Source organism: Vitis riparia, chromosome 10, assembly GCF_004353265.1.
Source record: "Vitis riparia cultivar Riparia Gloire de Montpellier isolate 1030 chromosome 10, EGFV_Vit.rip_1.0, whole genome shotgun sequence".
NCBI lineage: Eukaryota > Viridiplantae > Streptophyta > Magnoliopsida > Vitales > Vitaceae > Vitis > Vitis riparia.
The window spans coordinates 17,812,275-17,831,483 of NC_048440.1; the positions used below are offsets into that span (position 1 = coordinate 17,812,275).

General features: G+C 33.8%; 2 protein-coding genes and 1 non-coding gene across 4 annotated transcripts; 2 read left to right on the top strand and 1 right to left on the bottom strand.

Annotated features, from left to right (window-relative positions):
* Positions 1 to 1,168: 1,168 nt before the first annotated feature.
* Positions 1,169 to 8,643, top strand: LOC117922923. 2 transcript variants are annotated; one of them, XM_034841154.1, is made up of 5 exons: positions 1,169 to 1,382; positions 3,143 to 3,196; positions 4,398 to 4,501; positions 7,037 to 7,075; positions 7,228 to 7,775. In XM_034841154.1, exons 1-5 carry the CDS (start codon positions 1,310 to 1,312, stop codon positions 7,243 to 7,245), a joined length of 288 nt encoding a protein of 95 aa, XP_034697045.1. In that variant the 5' UTR covers positions 1,169 to 1,309; the 3' UTR covers positions 7,246 to 7,775. The 2 variants fall into 2 exon arrangements, with proteins under 2 accessions (XP_034697045.1, XP_034697043.1); XM_034841152.1 differs by lacking the exon at positions 7,228 to 7,775 and adding an exon at positions 8,078 to 8,643 and having other exon boundaries at positions 1,181 to 1,382.
* Positions 8,644 to 9,537: 894 nt separating this feature from the next.
* LOC117924116 (general transcription and DNA repair factor IIH subunit TFB2) lies at positions 9,538 to 18,009 on the top strand. The gene is made up of 15 exons (XM_034842683.1): positions 9,538 to 9,802; positions 10,297 to 10,464; positions 11,009 to 11,077; positions 11,407 to 11,500; positions 11,691 to 11,791; positions 11,910 to 11,955; positions 12,394 to 12,453; positions 14,008 to 14,076; positions 14,414 to 14,497; positions 14,630 to 14,713; positions 15,006 to 15,091; positions 15,690 to 15,780; positions 16,772 to 16,852; positions 17,092 to 17,166; positions 17,257 to 18,009. Exons 1-15 carry the CDS (start codon positions 9,690 to 9,692, stop codon positions 17,389 to 17,391), a joined length of 1,356 nt encoding a protein of 451 aa, XP_034698574.1. The 5' UTR covers positions 9,538 to 9,689; the 3' UTR covers positions 17,392 to 18,009.
* A 735-nt stretch (positions 18,010 to 18,744) lies between these two features.
* TRNAV-UAC lies at positions 18,745 to 18,817 on the bottom strand. The gene has a single exon. It is a non-coding gene; the product is annotated as a tRNA-Val (tRNA).
* Positions 18,818 to 19,209: the final 392 nt, after the last annotated feature.

Consider the following 19,209-nt stretch of genomic DNA (forward strand, 5'->3'; position numbering starts at 1 on the left):
TTATTTTTATTAAATATTAAAAAATAAAAACTTAACATGATGTTTTTTTTATTTATAAAAAGTTAAATATTTTAATTTTTGATATTCAACAAAAAGTTTATATTTAGTTATGAAAAAAAGTAGAAAAACAAATAATTTAAAGTCTTATAGCAAATATCTTTTTAATAAAAAGTTAAAAAACAAACACTCTCTTAATATTTTTTACTTATTAAAACCAAACCAATGTGATTTTTTTTCGGAGTATTTAGAAGAGTTGTTTTTATAAATAGTAGCTCAAGGTCTATTTCACGATTGTATTCATTAATAGTTTTTTATTTTGCAGAATAAAAAAACTAGAAAACACAAGTGATAATCAAAAAATAGTTTTATGCTTTTTTTGTTTTCAATAACAAAAACTTTTAGTTATTTTTACTTATATTTTAGGATATGTTTTAAAAAATAATTATATAAATATATATAATGATTAAGAATAAAGTTATACACGTCAAAATTATTTTTAAATATCAAAATAACGTTAAAAGTATTTCAAGTTTTTAAACAAACTTTTATTTTACAAAACATTAAAGAACGATTTTTAAAAATTACATTCGAAAACTATTTTTTAGAATTGTTTTAAAAATCAATTACCAAACAGAGCATCATTGATTTTGTTTAAAGACGTTATACATCATTTATGTGTTTTGTTGTTCCTAATCTACGTATTTGAAAAGATTTTGTGAATTTTTTCTTTCTCGATTACTAAATTGAATTGATGGTGCCTCGTAATTTTTCTCTCATTTGAAGGATTTTCTACACATATACGCTGTTATGTGCCTAATTTTGTTGTTTCATTTGAATGAATCACTGGCATGCAAATATTTCGTATCCCACATAAAGCGGGAAAATCTCTACCTCCCAACAAAAATGGGCCATGTTGTGGAGACATTGGAAACCTCGCACCATTGTCTTCACTAAATGCACTTATTTGAGCAAGTCAGACTGTAGAAAAGTCGTACCATTTACTGACAAAAACAGCCCAACTAATTTTGTCATAAGCAATAACGACTCATTGTTGTGAACTTATGAGAGGTTTATTTCACATTCTAGAAAATGTCAATTATATCGTCATTTTAGAAAATGCCTAACCAATATATTCTTTGGTTTAGAAATTGTATTTCTGTAAAAAAAAAAAAAAAAAAAAAAAAAATTTGCGTCCGTAGAAGGCTTATTGGCAATGCATTTATTAAGACCCCCAAGACTCGGAGTTCATTTGTTTATCTTCCGGTGAGAGAGAGATATTGAGGGAAAGAGAAGCTTTGTGGAGGGAACGATGATTCCAGACCAATGGACGTCTCCTTGCGGAAATCAGTGCACCAAGAAATACGCAGCTATGCAGATTGCATGTAAATCACCTCCATCTCTACCGCTTCTCTCTTCAATTTCTCATTTTCATGTTTTGTCTGCTCTCTGATTTCTTCAGATTTATCGATTCATGGCCTTTAGTGTTCAATACGTTTTTTTTTTTGCTCTTAAATATCTGAGAACGATTTCGTGTGCTGTCAACGAAGGTTTTCGTTCCGAATAATCTGTCTGCTGTGAAGTTTGTGGCCATTTCGATATGCGTTTGGTGATATAACCCTACTTTCATGTCGTTTTTGTTAAATTCAAGTCTGGAGTAGTTGTTTTGTCGGTTCTTTGATCATATCTTTGGAGCTAAGCTTTTCAGGTAAGTTCAGGATAGTGTTGTTTTAGGCAGATTCATTGCTTAATGTGGAAGTGGATTTAAAAGGGAGGAACGGGAAAATGTCAAGCTTGGGAGGTTCAAAAGAACTTATGAATAGCAAATATAGAAATTATTTGCTTAATGGTAGATGACAGACCTTTCCTTTAAATCTTAAAAACTGAGTGAGAATGCCGCCAAGGTTCAAAAGTCATCCAAGCGAAGAATGTAATCTTTTATTAGGTAGACATTTCATGCTCAATTATTTGTACACTTGCATTCATATACACAGGTTCACAAATGAACATTCAAATAGTGCGCGCACACACACACACACATGTGTATACTATCAAACACATCATCAGGGAGGAACGGTCTATTGTACAGAAAATTTGGAGATGATAGCCCTCAAAGCTGAAAATTAACACCATTAGGAGAGAAACAATTTATTTTTGTCCAAAAAATTTGTAGATGATAGCCTTTGAAACTGAAAAACTGAATTTAATTTCTGCAGCTTCTTCCCCCCAAAAGGAAAAAAAGAAATCTCTTATGAAACGGTTTGAACTTTTGATCACTCAAGTTTGTGTCAAGTTAGTAAGGCTTGTAATTGTAGATTTGGAGACTGAGTAATAAATGCTGAAAATTGAAAATTACAACTCTGGAGCTTGTGCCCAAAAATAAGAAATTGCAGTTTTTGAGGCAGGATCATCATCTCATTCCACATGTTGTTGTAAATAAACTGTTAATCAAGTATTGTCATGCTTAACTACTCCAAATTTGGAATAAACAGTAGAAGGAAATACAAGGAAAAATAACATAGGTTCTAAATTCCAACTAAGTCTAGCCCAATTTGATATTTTAAGATCCACTGACTTGAGATTGTTCTACTTTGTCAAGTAAACAAATATTTGTCACATTTCTTATTTTGACCTGGTTTTGATCACTTATTGGTTAGGCTTAGCATGTTTGTGACTTTTACTGCTCTTCCCCTTTTGCATTGTTTCTTGTATTTTGTCATCTTCTATATTTTGTTTTGTACAATGAAATGGTTAGAATTTTATGACTAGTGATTAATTTCAAGCTGTGATTTTACGGGACATATTCATTCAAGGACTGCCTAGTCACTGGGTTAAGCACTTAGGCAACAGCAGGGCTTTTGCTATGCTTCCCAGGACTTCATTACAACTACAATTCATGGAGGAGACCAACTCATTGATTTGAATTGTTTGATTAGTGGAAATATGTGCAAGATTCTCCAAGATTTTGAAAGATGCTTGGAGATTTGTTCTTCTTCTTCTTATAAAAATTTTTGATCTCAAATAGCCTTACAGAATCATTATATATTTTTTTCTCTAAAATCTATGTTGTTGCAACAGTACTTATGTGGGTGTTTATTGTTTTTGAAATTTTTACAAATTATAACAGAAATTCCGGATTTTGCAGGGAGAGTATTTTGCAAAAAAGGGTGCTATGCCGATGGAGAGACATGGGAGGAATGTAAGTATTATTCAGTTGTCTTCCCTAGCATCTCTTTCAAACTAGTTTAGATGAATTATATTTCCCCTATCATTTCTGATAGGGTATGAGATCTCATATTTGGCAGGACTATAGGCCTGATTTGCATATAAAGATTTATATTATTGGCAGTTGTCTTGTTTTTTGACTTGTCCATATGTGTGGGGACATAATGTGAAAGTTTCTTTTGCATCAATGCACTGAGCTTGATTAAAATTTCCAAAAAACTAATGGTGCATTTTATACCAGGCCAGGTTATAATTCAGCTCCACTTATCATGGAATTTGGGGAAAACTGTATTGATATGCCATCACATTAAAGGAATGCACAAAAATGGAACATGCATAGTATTAGTCCATATTTGGAAAGTTCTCTCTTTTGGGAAGTTATGGAAAAATTTAGTCTTTTTGGGGCTCCAAACATGAACTTGCGGAAAATGTTTGAATCTGATTCTCTCTAGTACTGTTAATATTCATAATTTGTATTGAAGAGCCAACCAGTAGCTGAAAAATGCAAAGAGACACATAAATCTTGAAAATTCCTATTATTTGTTTACTTGCAAGCTGGTTTTTGGGCCTAGTTGAGCTTGTAACATGGTTTGAAAACACGTTATGGATAGAAAGTGGTAGTGTGAAGAATTACCTGTGTAGCCTTATTGTGAAGAATTTCTTAAGCAACTTTAGTGAAAGTATATAGATAAACATAGTAGTTGGGAAGCCAGTTTATCATTTTGGATCCTACTTATTGATCATTCATGATCAGCTATTGTCATATAATAAAAAAGATTGTGGTTTCATTGTCCCTACATATTTTTGTGAGGGATTATCATGGCATAGTTGTTATCTATTAAACTAAAACTTGAAACTCAGATTTCTGTGCTGGAGTATGAAAATAAGGACTAAGAAGTATAATCTTCTGTGATCCAGTTGACCTTTGAATAATTTGGTAGCAAGTGGAAGACCTTAGATTGACTAAGCTAAACCCAGATTGTCTCTGTACCCTTGCTAATGAGTGCTGCATCCCATGAAAAGAGAGCCATCTCCATGGTGCTTCAATAATCCTAGTGGTTATTTCCAAAGCTTTGCTTGGTTCAATTACTTAAAATATTTGTTGTTAAGGAACCCTATTTTAGATTTTTTTAGTTGATTCTGAGCATTTATCAGTAGTATTATTTAATCATTAGGCTTGGAGGAGTGCAATGAGATATGCTATAAAGACCCTGTATTCAAGGACCAGCAGTGGAGTGCTTACATTGATCGTTCTCCTGGATCTCCCTCTCACTCCAAGGTTTTTATCTCTTATACATTTTCTCTCTTCCTTTTTGTGTTGCAGTGTATTTTGTCATTCAATGATATATCTGTAAGGTTGATCCGGTTGAACCCTTTGGTTTTTTTTCTCACCTGGTTTTGACCTTCCCCAAGTGGCCTCTAATATTTACATAAGTTCTAATTTTGCTGTCCAAAGCAAGTTGTTTTTAATGTAATGAAAAGTCTTAGATTGTGTACCATAATGTTTATCTGGATGTTAATTTTTTGTAATGCTTATTATTGGGGTAGATATTTTAATTTCCCTTCAACACCCAATAAAATGGTCTTTCCAATTGGTCTAAACCAATTAATTGATTTACTTCTTTTTGCAACATCTAGTAAATCTCTTTCTTGTGAGCTGTTCATAAGACCCATAAATCATAACAGAATGAGCAACTTATTTCCTGACCATGTAAAAGAAAATTTGTTTGTTTTGAAACATGATTTGTTAATTTCAAGGCAAAATGTTTGTCAGGAAAGTGCTTGGCTGAGGTTCATAAGTAGTTGAAAATTAATAATTGTTTTAAGAAAGGTCATTTTACTTTCATTCAACTGCTGCATTATAATGTTAAAAATTATTATTTTTTTCTAATTATATGATAAGAAAGTAGTGTTGGAATGATGGTCATAGAAATATAAATTGTTGTTATTCTGTATTTATCTTATTTTAACATTTTTGTTATTTCAAAGTTATTTTCAAATCAAATGTATAAAAGATGATATTTGAACTGGATCTGAAAAGTAGTAAGTGCTAAAACAACAGCAATAATTATCATAATGGAAATAAGGGCTAACTACCTTACCATTGTGGGTGAATATGGTGCTATTTTAAAATTTGAAAGTTGAAATTAATTGATTAGCTTTGAGAAAGTTTGATCAATCAGTCAATCATTTGAATTATATGTTCTGCAAATAACCACTTGAAGTGTTGTAAAATATGGACTGTGGAACTTGTAAGCACAAAATATGTCCGCTCAATGGCATTATACTTTCTCCCAAATTTCAGCATTATTTGCAGAAGATTATTAGCACTTGGTTAAATGGAAAATGAGTAGCCTGGGGTCTTCAAGAGTTCCGAATAGAGGAAAATTAAGCAACTTAGGAGAGAAGAAAACTTGATCAATATTTTGTCAGAATTGAATTGATACAGGTGGTGCTTGGAACTGATCATCAATTGGTTTCTATGTTGTCTGTAGAGACACAATTAAGTGATTTTAATCGCATTAGGAAGGATTGTTTTCTTTGTTCTTAAATGCAACATGCCAAATTGTATTAAGAAGCCTTGTTTGCTCCCCTGAATGCAACTTAATATGAATTTGCTGTTTCCATATTAAACTGGCCAATATTCTTATTCATGGCTTATCTGGTGACACATAAAATCATTGATTAGATTGGTTAGAAAATCCTACTATGTTTAAAATTGTGTCTGAGATGCATTAGTTAAACTATAGAACATTGTTGTAGTACAAACTCAGAAGCAGCCAATCTAGCTTCATTCTCTTAGGAAATTTTTACATATTTGACAAAAATGGAAACTTCCTTTCATACTCCAGTCTGAACTTCATAGTAATAGGACAAAGGTCAGAAAACTGATAAGCTTATCTGAATCGATATGGAATCTGAATAGAGTCAGCATGGATATTCACACATTTACAACTTGCATTGGGAACATATGCACTTATTTGTAGACAACATTGGGCATCATTGTAGGCTTGCTTAAGGGCTTGAGCTTCAAGTTTGATGGGACATAGAGCACATCAACTTCCAGCTCCTGCAGCTGTACTATTTCTGTAAGCTTGATAGGCCATAAAACAAATACTAGCTCATTCCAGATCCAACAAGATGTAGGAGGAAGCATTCATAATTCCCTTCAATTGGTTAGAGTGTACATAGGAGATTACTCAATGTCCATGGTGGACTTCATTGATTGTCCGAGTTCTAAGTAGGGAGAGGGCACTGTTTTTTGTCTATCAGCACTTTGTATGGCCTTTTGAAGTCCTTGTATTTTTTTGTTAGGTGCTTTTAATAGATTTGATCTTTGCCTCTCAAAAAAGAAAAAAAAAGAAAAAAAAAAGAGAGATCCGCTGAAATTGGTACTTTACTTGATCTGGCCACAACAGAACAGATTTTCTTTGTTTGTACCAGCTTATTGTGGCTTATCAAAATATGCTAGAGGATGGTAAGAACAGTGATGAGCACAGTGGACTTGGCCCACAAAAAAATGTCATGAATTGGCATAATCAAGTTTTAAATTTCAAGGAGAAAGGCACGACCATGTTTGAATGCCAATAACACCTTTGTAACAGAACTGCACCAAATGTTGTTAATTTATATTCAAACTGTACCACAATATATGCAGCATTTTATCTGTGCTATATCTTGTTAAGTATGGTGGTAGAGATTGATCCATTCCAGCATGCTTATAATTTTTTGGTGACAGAAATTCATTATATAGATGCAATGAGTACAGTTCCAGCTGTGTACTAATACCTATGTGCTCCTTTTCTGCATACAGGAATGCTTTAATGCTTGTGTATCTGGCTGTGGTTTCAAGGTCAGTTTGTGTTCAAACGGGTTAAACTTTTTCTTACATTGAGTAATTTTAGTCTTAGAACTTCATGTTGAATGTTATGAATGTGAAAGCTATTCCACCATGACTTGCTTACTAGAATTTCCATCTGCAATTCTCTTGTTTTGCTTGAGCAGAGCTCTGCCTTTTGGTGAGAAGCAAAGAAAAAACTTATGTACTCCATGAGAAAGAAAGTCCTTGAGCTTGCTTGTTACTGGCACTGCTTTATGTTTATGGTTGAATGATAATTATGAAAGGCTTTTTTAATACTTTTAATAACCCTTGAAGCGTTGCATTTCCTACTCAATGATCTAGTGCTTTTTCTGTGGACAGGAAACCATTTACATATGCTATGTTCATAGTTAATAGGTTTCTAACCATTTTTTGTGTTGCTTTAACTGTCGTACTTTGTTTATGCTCTCTGAGTTAAAGAAACAGGGGATGGGGTTGTTCCCATGTTTACTACAATAATTTTTTGTTGTCAAGGTATGAAGCAAACTGCTGTTCATTTCCAAACAGGCACTGAACAACTATTCTTCTAATCTTCAGACTGTAATAAGATAATGTTTTGGCTCTTGATGTGGACAATCTCTATACATATCTATTTCTAACATTTGATATGACAATTTTGCTGCATCCTTCCCCTTCCAGCCATACTGAAAAAAAAAAAAGAGGTGAAAAATGGTTACTATAGAAAAAAGTCAATAATTTGACATTGTTACATGCTCACTACAATTTTTACTGCCACATTATCTCCATGATTGTGAGGCTCATGGTATTGGGTCATGTATGTTGCTGATGAAGACAGTATCTGTCTTCTGAGCTTATGGACATTATCGGAGAATTATCCATTGTCTCCCAGTGCAGTTAGTGTGCAACTATATTACATTCCATTGGATTAGATGAATAATATCTTCAGTTCCTTAATGTTTTTCCAAGTAATTGTTCTCCAAGCTTTTGCCTGTGTTGTATCTTTGTTCATTGCAGTTTGAAATTAGCCCAGAGGAAGTTGCTAAAGTTCGGTCAAAGAGGTTACCTGAGCCTCTCACTGTTCAAGAACCACCACCGTCGACACCAATGCCAATGCCAACACCAACTGACGGACCCTGTGCAACAACCGAAGATGTACCTTGCACATCTGCTTAGCGAGAGTATTCAAGGCAACAAGGCTTGTATATCAAAAATCTGCGTAGTGAGAGTAGTTGTCTGCTAAAACATGCTGCTTAGGATCAGTTCAGTTGTAGGCCATTTTTTTGTCGGCAGAAGATTTTGTTCTTATGTCCACCTCTTGCGTCTCCCGAGCTTCCTCTGGCCTGAGGTGTGACCTAATATCCAGTTTTCTGGAGTTTTGAGACTATACCTTGGTCATTTTTCTGGAGCTTCCTCTGGTCAGTTTTCTGGATTACTGACCCCCAATTTTTTGCTCCATAAAAGATATGATGGTGCAAAAGAATCGGTCTAAAAATCCTTTACAAGATACCTAAAACCATACAGGGACTCTAATTGTTCTTCATCGGTGGTAATGGGAATTTTTTTAGGAAATTTTGTATATATGATCTTTTTCTGTGGTTGTGTTGGGTGTTGACCGCTCCTGCCTGGTGACGATAGCAGTCCTCGGAAATGTTTCCAAGGAAGCAATCTTGCATCTCTGTCTAAGCATGAAAAATGCTTCTCGCTTCTTAGACTTTTAACGTACTGCAAAATCATAACACAATGAGTACTGACGCTAAACTTCGCCTGGCATGACCCTACCTGGATGACTTCATGACACGAAATTTTTTTATCTTGATGCCCTTTTGTATCTGGAGAAAAAATAAAAAGCGTCAAAAAACATATCCACTTCATGTTTTTTGAGAAAAACCTGTGATCCACGCGAAGACATGGTGACCAGAAGAAAGAAAGAATTGATTTTTCTTTTCTCTTTTCCTTTTCATATTCATATCAGAAGGCGGTAAGAAAACATGACTTTTTCCAAAGGCAGGATTATTTTTTGTAGAACCTTTTTAAATTCGCGTCACAAATCTCTTACATATAATAATTTTTTATAATATCAAAATCATTCTTTTAAAATCATGAACGGGCATTCATTTTGTAACAGCATGGATCCTAAACCAAACCAATAGGTTTTGGAATGTGTAAAATGATTTTTAAAAAATGATTTTATGAAAGATAATTTTAAAATTATATTTAAAATAAATAAATTTAATATAAATTTTTTTATAAGGAGTTTAAAAGTAGAACAAATAACAAAAATTCAAAAGCATTATACTTCTGTATTTATTTTACAAAAAAAACCATTTCCAAATAATTTGAAAAAAAAAATCCCTAAATAATTATTCATTTTGAAGTATCTTAGGAGAAAATAACCCACATTTCGTCCCTAATTCAAATGTGGGGCCTATCCAAGGTTTGATCAACGGTCGAAAATGCAGTTGATGATCACAACCATCGCCTTTCCTTGGGAACCCTACTCTTCAAAACCCATAAAAGATAGAAGACACTAGACGGTGGGAAAGAAAGTTGAAGGCGAGATTGAGATTATAAACGAGATTATATTAATTGGAGATTGAGAAGGTGGAAAAGGAAAGAATTACAGAGAATGCCGCAGGTGAAAATAATCGCCAAGAATTTCATGGACATGGTGGCATCTTTGCCTGCCATGAAGCTCGACGCCCTCTACCACAATACTTTCATTTGCGAAGCCATTCTCAGGTTCTCTCTTTAACTCTTGTTTTTTATTCCTTAATTTCATTTGTATGAATCCATGATGCTTGTTTCCCTTATCAAAATTTCAGGAAAAAAATAAAAAATAAAATTCGTGGGTTGAAGTTTTATTTTTTATTTTGATTTGTAGATTTTAAATTAATAATTTCACAGCAGTTGGGGGTGATCCCTTAAATTATCATCATTCTGCTGAGCTCTCAGTCTAAATTGAGGCACTGCACCTTTTTATGAAATGCTACGATTTAAGATTTTGATGATATTGATGTATTTTAAGGTTTTTTTTTTTATTATTATTTTAATTATTAAGATTTGAACTGAAGCTACTCTTAAACTACAATATTGTGAATTGGGTAGTTATAGCTGAAAACATTCGCATTTCGGAGATGTCCTGCTGAATATCTGGTTAATATGTGCTCAATGTGGGTGTTTAAGTGGTGGAATTTTGATAAAAATTGATATTGTATGTTGTTCTTTGTGCTTAGGTCTTTGCCACCTCTAGCCAAGAAGTATATATTACAAATGTTATACATTGATGTTCCGGTAACAGCCAAGGCAATGGAGGAGTGGGTGCTGGCAGATGGGTTTTCTAAGCATAGAGTAGCCATTGATCGATTGATCCAGTTAAGAGTATTTACTGAAACTTCGGACAGGTAACATGCCTTTTGTTAAGTACTTGGGGTTTTTGCCAATTGGTTTTAAATACTCTGTTTGATCTGGATTTGGAGAAAAAGAGAAGAAAGGTTTTGTGCATGCTAAGAGGTTTGAGTCTTTTTCTTTGGACAATTTCTCATTTGGGTTTGTAGACTATATGGTAGTATTAGAAATTCACTAAAGGAAATTTAATTCCACCTGAAGATTTGAGTCAACAATAACTAAAAAAAATGGAAAAAGAAGAAGAAGAACATTGTTATGGTTTGGGAATTCAGTATGTATTAACACGTTAGCCACAAAGTTTTGGAACTTATATGAGGGCTATAACATCAAGCATTTTCATCATTTCAGTTACTTTTTTCTTTTATTGCTTTCTCATCAAAGTGTACTTGAAGTTTTGAACCTTGTATGGAAGCTCGAAAATTTTAAGTATCTCCAAAGTTGTTGCTTATTTAATCATTGTCTTTTGTCACTACTGGATAAATTTTTGTGTCCAACTCAGCACTGCTTGCAGTATTTCTGAAGTTCTTATCATGTTGGCAGGAAAAAGGAAACCTCTTATAGATTAAATCCAACGTTTCAGACAAATCTTCAAAAGCATTTAATATATGGGTAAGTTTTAGATTCATATATCTGGCTTTTATTTTTGGCAGTGATTAGTTGCACCTGATCTCTTACCTGCAAACTTTTGAGTGAAAGCAAATGAAAATTTCTTACATGTAGACCATTTGTTTTTTCCTTGTATATATTTGAACCATCATATATACATGGAAAAAAAGGAAAAAATAGTTTTTCATATGGATTTATGATGGATAACTTATTTATTCATCTATTTTTGATAGATAAAAGTCAGCATTATGATGTTCCAGATGTTTTTACCTTGAGACACAGTATTTTTCTAAAATAGAGTTCTGAAATGGCCTTTGATTGGAAACTTGCAGCGGGGTTTTACCAAGGGAACCAATGCCTTCAAATATCACTGTGAGGCTCCCAAGCTTGGATGATCTAGAAGCCTATGCCCTTGGACAATGGGAGGTGTGAACTACATCTATTAGTTTTTATTCTCTCTGTGCAAGTGTGCTTAAGGATAGTGGTGATATTTTCCTACTGAATCTGGTGCTCGATGTGTTATGAAGCTTAACTGCTTCCTGCAACTGGTCATAAAATGCAATCTCATGATATTTTGGGCTACTCCTTTCTTTGACTTGCAAATGTGTTTCCCCAGTGTTTCTTGCTGCAACTTATAAGCTCCACTCAAACTGAAAAACTCACGAATTTCAGCTCTTCTATGATGAAAGTTTTCCAGCGTGGTCTTCTGACTCAAAGGTCCTTCCTTACTTTTTTGCCACCACTTTTGAACTTGAATTTTTGTTGTGTACTTGGAAAGTGGTGATTTGGTATCTCATCTTGTATTACATTATGTGTGCATGTACCTTTTACACAGAGAAAAAGAAGCTCCACGGTTAACTGAGAGTGGTTTCCAGTTCTTGGTATGCATTACATGATCATCTGATTTATTTCTTATATGTTTTCTTTCAATAACATAAAAATTCAAGTAAGGTGCTATGCTTGCTGCCACTTTTACCACCTATTGATATGATTAGTGGTAGAAAAAGGTGATCTCTGTAAGATTATAATATTACATTATATTTTTATTTTAGTCTTATCAATTTTTTCTATCATCAAATCATATGCCACATCAATAGGTGACAAAAATGGTGGCGCAATAGGCCTTTTTCAGAAACATACTACCCTAGTTTAGAAAACCATGGCACATGACCTCTTCCCCAAGGTCCATGCACCAGGTAAGCCCAGGACTCAAACATAGGTAAGTAGGAGCAAGGATGACCTGCCTGTTAAGTTGACCTGCAGAGCCATATTACTCTTAAAATGTTTGTTGCTAGAAATGATTCTGACCTGTTTTACAGCTTATGGATACAAATGCACAACTTTGGTACATCATGAGGGAATATATCTCTAATTCTGAGGTATTCTCTCTTTCTCTCTCTCTCTCTCTCTCTCTCTCTCTCTCTCTCTCTATATATATATATATATATATATATATATACTGGTCAACTGGTAAATCCGGCCTATATATGTATCTTTGAGTGGAATCCTATTTTCAAAGGTACCGGAATCTGTGTGCCCTTGTTACTGTTTTAGTGGAGAAGATTGGTGGTCAGAAATTGGGCCCCCACTGCTGAAGAACAAGAAGGAAATTGATGGTCTCAAACCCAAAAGAAGGGCTGTGGAGAAGAAATCTCAAATGCAAATAATTTCAGTAACTGTAAATGCCTTGTTGGGATTTTGTTGATAATATATCTAGGAAGTTAAAATCACAAGAGACACAAAAGTAACAGCATGAAAGTTGCTTTATTTCAAGACCATGCTACCAAATTCTTGTGAGACTTGCTAATTGGAAGCTTCAACACTATGCTCCAAACATATAAGTAATGCTTAGCTACTAATTTTGATGACAATTGCAACCTGAAAGTTCCATACAAAATGAAAGGATGACTCTTCGAATGAGATATATATTTTTTTTCTGGAACTGACTTGGAATTCATTTGGCACCTTAGGAACTTTTAGCATGTTGGGCTGCATCCCAACAATATGTTCTGCCATTTGAAAATCTCTACATATTTTTCCAAGAATCAAGAGAGAAATAGTTCTGATTTTTTAAATAATTGGATCTTGTCTGATTTTTTTATTAGTCTTTTATTTTATAAGATTTGATGTTTATACCGTTTTAACACCTTTGAAGTTTTATTTATTGCAATCATAATTCCTTCTTAGTATTCAAAATATCTTATGATTTCTCAATTTGATCCAAAGAACCGATAGCATTTTTCTTGAAATAACTATTGAAAAATATATCATATTTGTTGAACTACCAATTTTCTTAAAAACTTAAACTTGTAAGATTTGAGCCTCTAACACCCTCCATTATGTGCAACCCCCGTACCTACACATGGAGAGACACACAAGCCCGTAGATAAACAACCACAATCAGTCTCTTTTGGGCTTAATAAGTTAGGAATATAAATGTACGTTATTGACCTCCCACCAAATGAGGCTCTGATACCATGTTAGACAAACCTGCATTGTATAGCATTGTATATCATGGACTCTAACACCCTCCCTCATGTGTGATCTCATACCCGCACATCAAGAGACACAGACTTGTAGGCAAACAACCACAATCAACTTCTTTTAGGCTTAATAAATTTGGTATATAAATATACGGTAGTGGGGTTTGAATACATGACCCCCCACCAAATGAAGTTTTGATACCATGTTGAACCACCAATTTTTCTAACAGCTTAAGCTTGTAGAATTTGTACTCACAATATATCTCATGCACTCAACAATACTGATACTGGGGATAGAAATACAATGATACTTTTAACAATTTGTCTGAAACATTAATTTCTTGTCTTCTTTTGCTTCTTTTTTTTTTTTTAATCTAACTTGGTAGAATTTTGCACTTTAGTGGCTCTATATAATATTTCCTATATCTGGACCTTCTGAATTTGGTGCAGGAGCGGGGTGTGGACCCAGCAGATTTGATTTCATTTCTGCTAGAGCTCAGTTTTCATGTTACAGGAGAGGTATTAAATACATTTTTTTATTTCTAACTGTTTCCCAAGCAAGCTGCATTATTCAATTCTTCTATTCCATATATGGTTGTCTGTGAAATGTTGAGATCCTTGTTTGGCTGACAATCCTTGCCTTCTGAAAGTTGAACATTTCTTTTGATATTCTAAATGGATAATGTGAGGAATTCTTTTATCCTTCAAAAATTTTATTCTTTAGGGTGCCATTTCCCTTGGTGATACTTTTATGAACTTCCTCTCTGTAGGATTTTACAATCTTCTTGCAATGACTTTTTCTATAATGATACCACATCTCATGTGGGCATTAAACTGCTTGTTACTTCATTTGTAGGCATATAATATAAACACATTGACTGAGTTCCAGAGAAATGCAATCAAGGACTTGGTAGACTTGGGATTGGTCAAACTTCAGCAGGTGAATACTAGCCTCCATTTTATTATTATAGAATGTGTAAATCATTGTCCTTTAATGTGCAAAAGGAAAAGGAAGAAGAAGAAAAACTAGGTATTGTTTTGCTATAGTTTTGATATATTTGTGTTTGTTCAGGGCAGAAAAGAGAGTTGGTTTATTCCTACTAAATTAGCTACCAATCTGTCAATGAGCTTATCAGATACATCATCGCGGAAACAGGTAGTGCACAAGATAAATTCTTTAGTGCATTCCAGCACAGCACATGTTTTGTAAAATCGTTATATTGCATAACCATTTGGTCTGCTAACCTATTATGAATTGTTAGTCCAATCCTAATATATCCTAACATTGGACAGGATATGTTACTCTGAATCAACAGCCACAACTGAAATATAATGTGCTTCTTCCTTTGTTCAGCTTGTACCTATAAATACTTTTTCATTTTTTTTCTTTAACAAAAAAATATTAGATACATTATTGATGACATCTTCTAATTATGTTCTCACTTCAGGGATTTGTGGTTGTGGAAACAAACTTTAGGTTGTATGCTTATTCATCATCTAAGTTGCATTGTGAGATTTTACGCCTGTTCTCAAGGTATGCCAGCATGTTGTTTGATAGTCTTTTATGTATTTGTTATTCCTGTTTTTCTTTGCTCAGGAGGTAAGTGTGACTGTGGATAATACACTGCTTGTTAATGAGAACATAGAAGAATCCATGAGTGTTTCTCTTGAACTTGATTTTATTCCTTTTAATCATGGTGCAAACCTTACTAAAGCACAGAAAGGAACCCTACTTGATGTTTCTCTAATAATGTACGAATGTTTGAGAACCTTTTCCCTTGGTTATTATTGCCTAACTTTGACATTTATTGGAGCCATGTACACTGTTAGAGGCACTTAGATACAAGATAATGTAATTTGGGAAAAGACAAAACTATCTTAATTTAGTGCCTGATATAGATGTTCCTTTTCCCCCCATAACTATATGATTCATTTTAGTTTTCCTTTTTATCAAAAAAGGAAAAATTATTTTTTGGTTTTTCAGTTCTGTATCTACTGTTGCCACTCCTTGCCATGGTTACCTTGTCATTTTTACTATTAGCTGCTTGGCTTAAAAAATTCCTTGCTTGTGTTACCTACTTGATTGTTGTTCTTGATTTCTGAAGTATATAAGTTTGTGCCAAAAAATGCAGGGTAGAGTATCAACTTCCAAATCTTATAGTTGGTGCAATAACCAAAGAAAGCTTGTATAATGCTTTTGAAAATGGCATTACGGCAGAGCAGGTGAGTCTTTTAAAGCATTATATTTGTTGCCTAAATATCATATTTCAATCTAATAGAATCTTTTGGCTGGGATCAAATTGACTTCAAAACTTAAAAACATTGCAGCTTCCAATCAATGCCTGTTTACCTTCATTCTAGTATTCTGGTTATGAGAGATTGACTTTGCTTGAATAAGGCACCTATTCACAGGTTGAACTGAGACTGGCCCATATTTCACCTGTTCTTCGTGTTCAATAAATTATGCCACCTATGCTTCTGTCATGGAAGAGAGTTATAGGCTAACTTGTTATTCAATGAAAAGGAGAGAACCTTTATATTTCATTTTTTAACACTTCACTTTTTCCCCCAAAAGTAATACTGATTTCACTACCCTCAGGAGTACTTGCACTCTAGCATGCTTCAGTTAATGTCTATAGATCTTTTTATATGCTCAACTGGCAAGCTTTTTAAATCATCTAATATGGCCTGGGAAGGTCAAAATCAATCAATATTTTTCATTCTATCCCATCGATAAAGGGAGCTGAATAGGTTACAATCACTTGTGTATGGTTCTGAAAGGAGATAAACATTTATGCAAACTTCTGTTTTGATTAAATGAGTTGCTCTAACCTTAAGTGTTTGGAGGTGCACATATGCATTTATGCATGTATGCATTGTGTGTTACATTTGATGGGGTCAGAGGAGTAAAGATGGCATAGGGTTTTTTCTCTCGTTTACAAGCTTATCCTAGATTCAGTGCTATTGTACATGGCGATTTCATGGGAACTTTTGATTAATATTCCAAATGTGATTCTTTTTCAAGAACAGTGGCAGAGGATCCTGAGGTTGCCACCTGCATGGATATGTAGAAAATAAATTAGATACTCAAACTAATTACTAAAAAAATCTTTTTATTGCATACTTTGTCTTTTAAACTTGCTACTTTTGATAATTTGTCATCTCCTTGGAAACAATGTCACTTCTTTTAAATCCTGACCCTTTGCATTGGCAGATAATTTCTTTTCTTCAGCAAAATGCACATCCCCGTGTTGCAGAAAGAACACCAGCTGTCCCTGAAAATGTCACAGATCAGGTTTCCCATTCTTCTCTCTGTTCAAATATGTGTAATGGACTCAAATTTCTGTTGCTCCTAGCTTTGATTCCAATCACTTTTGATATTTTTGTTCACATCCAATGCAAATGCTAGTTTGCTTTGCAAATCAGCAAGTCCTTGAAACTGCAAACCTCCTATTTGTAAGGGATGTTGAATACAAAGAGATTGACATCTTATTTTCCATTTTCTAATGTTCAGAATTCACTAATATGTCACAGATTAGGCTGTGGGAGACAGATTTGAACAGGGTTGAGACAATGCCTTCACATCTCTATGATGAATTCCCTTCTAGGGTAACAACTAACTTCTTAATTAGAATAACATTCTTTTGTATTTTCATATTTTTATAGTTAATCCCAAAATCTGTTTCTTCTATACTGTAGGATGTCTTTGAGGCAGCTTGTGATTTTGCGAGGGAATACGGTGGGCTGTTATGGGAGGATTCAAAAAAGATGCGTCTGGTAGTGAAGGCAGAGATACATTTGCATATGCGTGAGTATCTTCGCCGCCCAAAGTAGTAGCTGGATACATCCAGAAGATGCATGGGGCATCTTCCCTTTTCTCTCTGACAACTGGAAAATGAAGTGAAGCTACATCTACTGGGAAAATAAAACCTTCTTGGTGTCTTTCCATTTTTCCGCTACCAATATCTCAAATTTTCTTGCTGGAGCTGTCATTGTGTACAGATCATCCAATCCAATCAAAGGGTATTCAAAGATCCATCTCCTGATAATGTTGAATGTAGCTGCTGGAGGGGTTTATTCTGTACTGAGATGGAATAGTTGAGGCACTGCAAATAAAGATGGAAACAGTAATTCGATATTGGGAGATAACAGATGTATTATATTGTTACAACAAGGAGAAGGAGAACAAGAAAGGGAAAGGTTCATCATCCTATACTTGCAACACTAAACAGATCATGGTAATTTGTAACTGGATATGAATCCCACTGCTTCAGTTCAGTGGAGTTTTTTGTTGTTACAATTTTGTTTTTCTGTTGGTATTCATATGTAGTGTTTTTTGGATCTCCAATTTTGCTTCAGTCCAGCGAAGGTTCATCATCCACCCTCACTGTGTGTGCAAACTAGGGATGTAAACTATCGGATCCTTGCTTATAAATTTATTCTCTTTACTCATCTCATTCCTTGTTTTAGACTAGATGGGTGATAAGGGGAAATCCTGGTTGCGGGCGGGAGTAAGAATAAGTTAGGTAATGATTTTTGGAAATATTTCTAATATTTGAAAGATAAAAATTTTCAAGCATTAGAAATGTTAAAAATACTTCCCAAAATCACTCTCGTCCGTACTCGAAAAATGTATTTGATGGTTATTTTAGGAAACCTTTCTAACATTAAAAAATTTTATCTTTCAAATATTTAAAAGATTAAAAATGCTTCGTCCAATCAATGTCAAACATATTCTAAATTCCCCATGTGGACTACAATCTCGTTAATTTTTTTAGTTTCATAATTTTACATTTAGTTTTCGTTTGCTTTAAAGATAAGAAACTTCTATATAGCAATATGACATAATATACAAATAGTTTAAATTCATCATACATATTTAAAAATCACTTTTAAAAATTTTAAAGTTTCATATAATAAATCATTTTAATATTTTATTTTTTAAAACAGATTTTAAATATATTAGCTTTTTTATACAAGGTTTTAAGAGTGGTTGAATCTTATATAGAAGTTATTATTAGTAGAAAATAAAAAATATATCCAAACAAATATTTAGTTTTTTAATTTTTTAAATATTAAAGTATACTTAGATTAATATATTCTCAACTTCAACTATTACTGTCTGTCCCTGTCCGGGAGCAACCAAAACAAGAAAATCCGAACCAGGAAAAAAGAAGGAAAACAAAATGATGCTGCCCAGGATCGAACTGGGGACCTTTAGTGTGTAAGACTAACGTGATAACCACTACACCACAGCATCTGATGATGTTAACAACTAATTCCCAGTTATAATAATTTATTCACACTGACATCTTTGCTAGAATTCGTGACGGCAGTTAACGGCAGTTATTCAATCCAGACTCGATGTTCCTGCGTGATCAAGCTGTTGCATGGGCCCCTAAGTGAAGTCCATATCCTTTTGGCCGTTACATTTAGGTCCACGTAACGACAAGTATGGTGACGTGTGAAACTATTATTGGCCAGCATGAAAAAGTGTGCCACTCCAATCCATAAAAACAGAGACAGACACTTTCTTGGAAATTTCCTAATGTTTCCTTTGCCAAATCATTTTCTCCCCATGCCATATTTTGGCATTGAATTTTTTTTTTTTATAATTAAAATTAAAATTTTCAAAATTACAAGAATATTAAC

What these genes read in the sequence shown, in the direction of transcription:
- LOC117922923 (XM_034841152.1), top strand. Translation starts at nt 1,310, where the DNA reads ATGATTCCAGACCAATGGACGTCTCCTTGCGGAAATCAGTGCACCAAG. An exon ending in CGCAGCTATGCAGATTGCAT is followed by an intron (nt 1,383 to 3,142) that starts GTAAATCACCTC and finishes CGGATTTTGCAG; the next exon opens with GGAGAGTATTTTGCAAAAAA. An exon ending in GATCTCCCTCTCACTCCAAG is followed by an intron (nt 4,502 to 7,036) that starts GTTTTTATCTCT and finishes TTCTGCATACAG; the next exon opens with GAATGCTTTAATGCTTGTGT.
- LOC117924116 (XM_034842683.1), top strand. Translation starts at nt 9,690, where the DNA reads ATGCCGCAGGTGAAAATAATCGCCAAGAATTTCATGGACATGGTGGCA. An exon ending in TTTACTGAAACTTCGGACAG is followed by an intron (nt 10,465 to 11,008) that starts GTAACATGCCTT and finishes TCATGTTGGCAG; the next exon opens with GAAAAAGGAAACCTCTTATA. An exon ending in GATTGGTCAAACTTCAGCAG is followed by an intron (nt 14,498 to 14,629) that starts GTGAATACTAGC and finishes GTGTTTGTTCAG; the next exon opens with GGCAGAAAAGAGAGTTGGTT.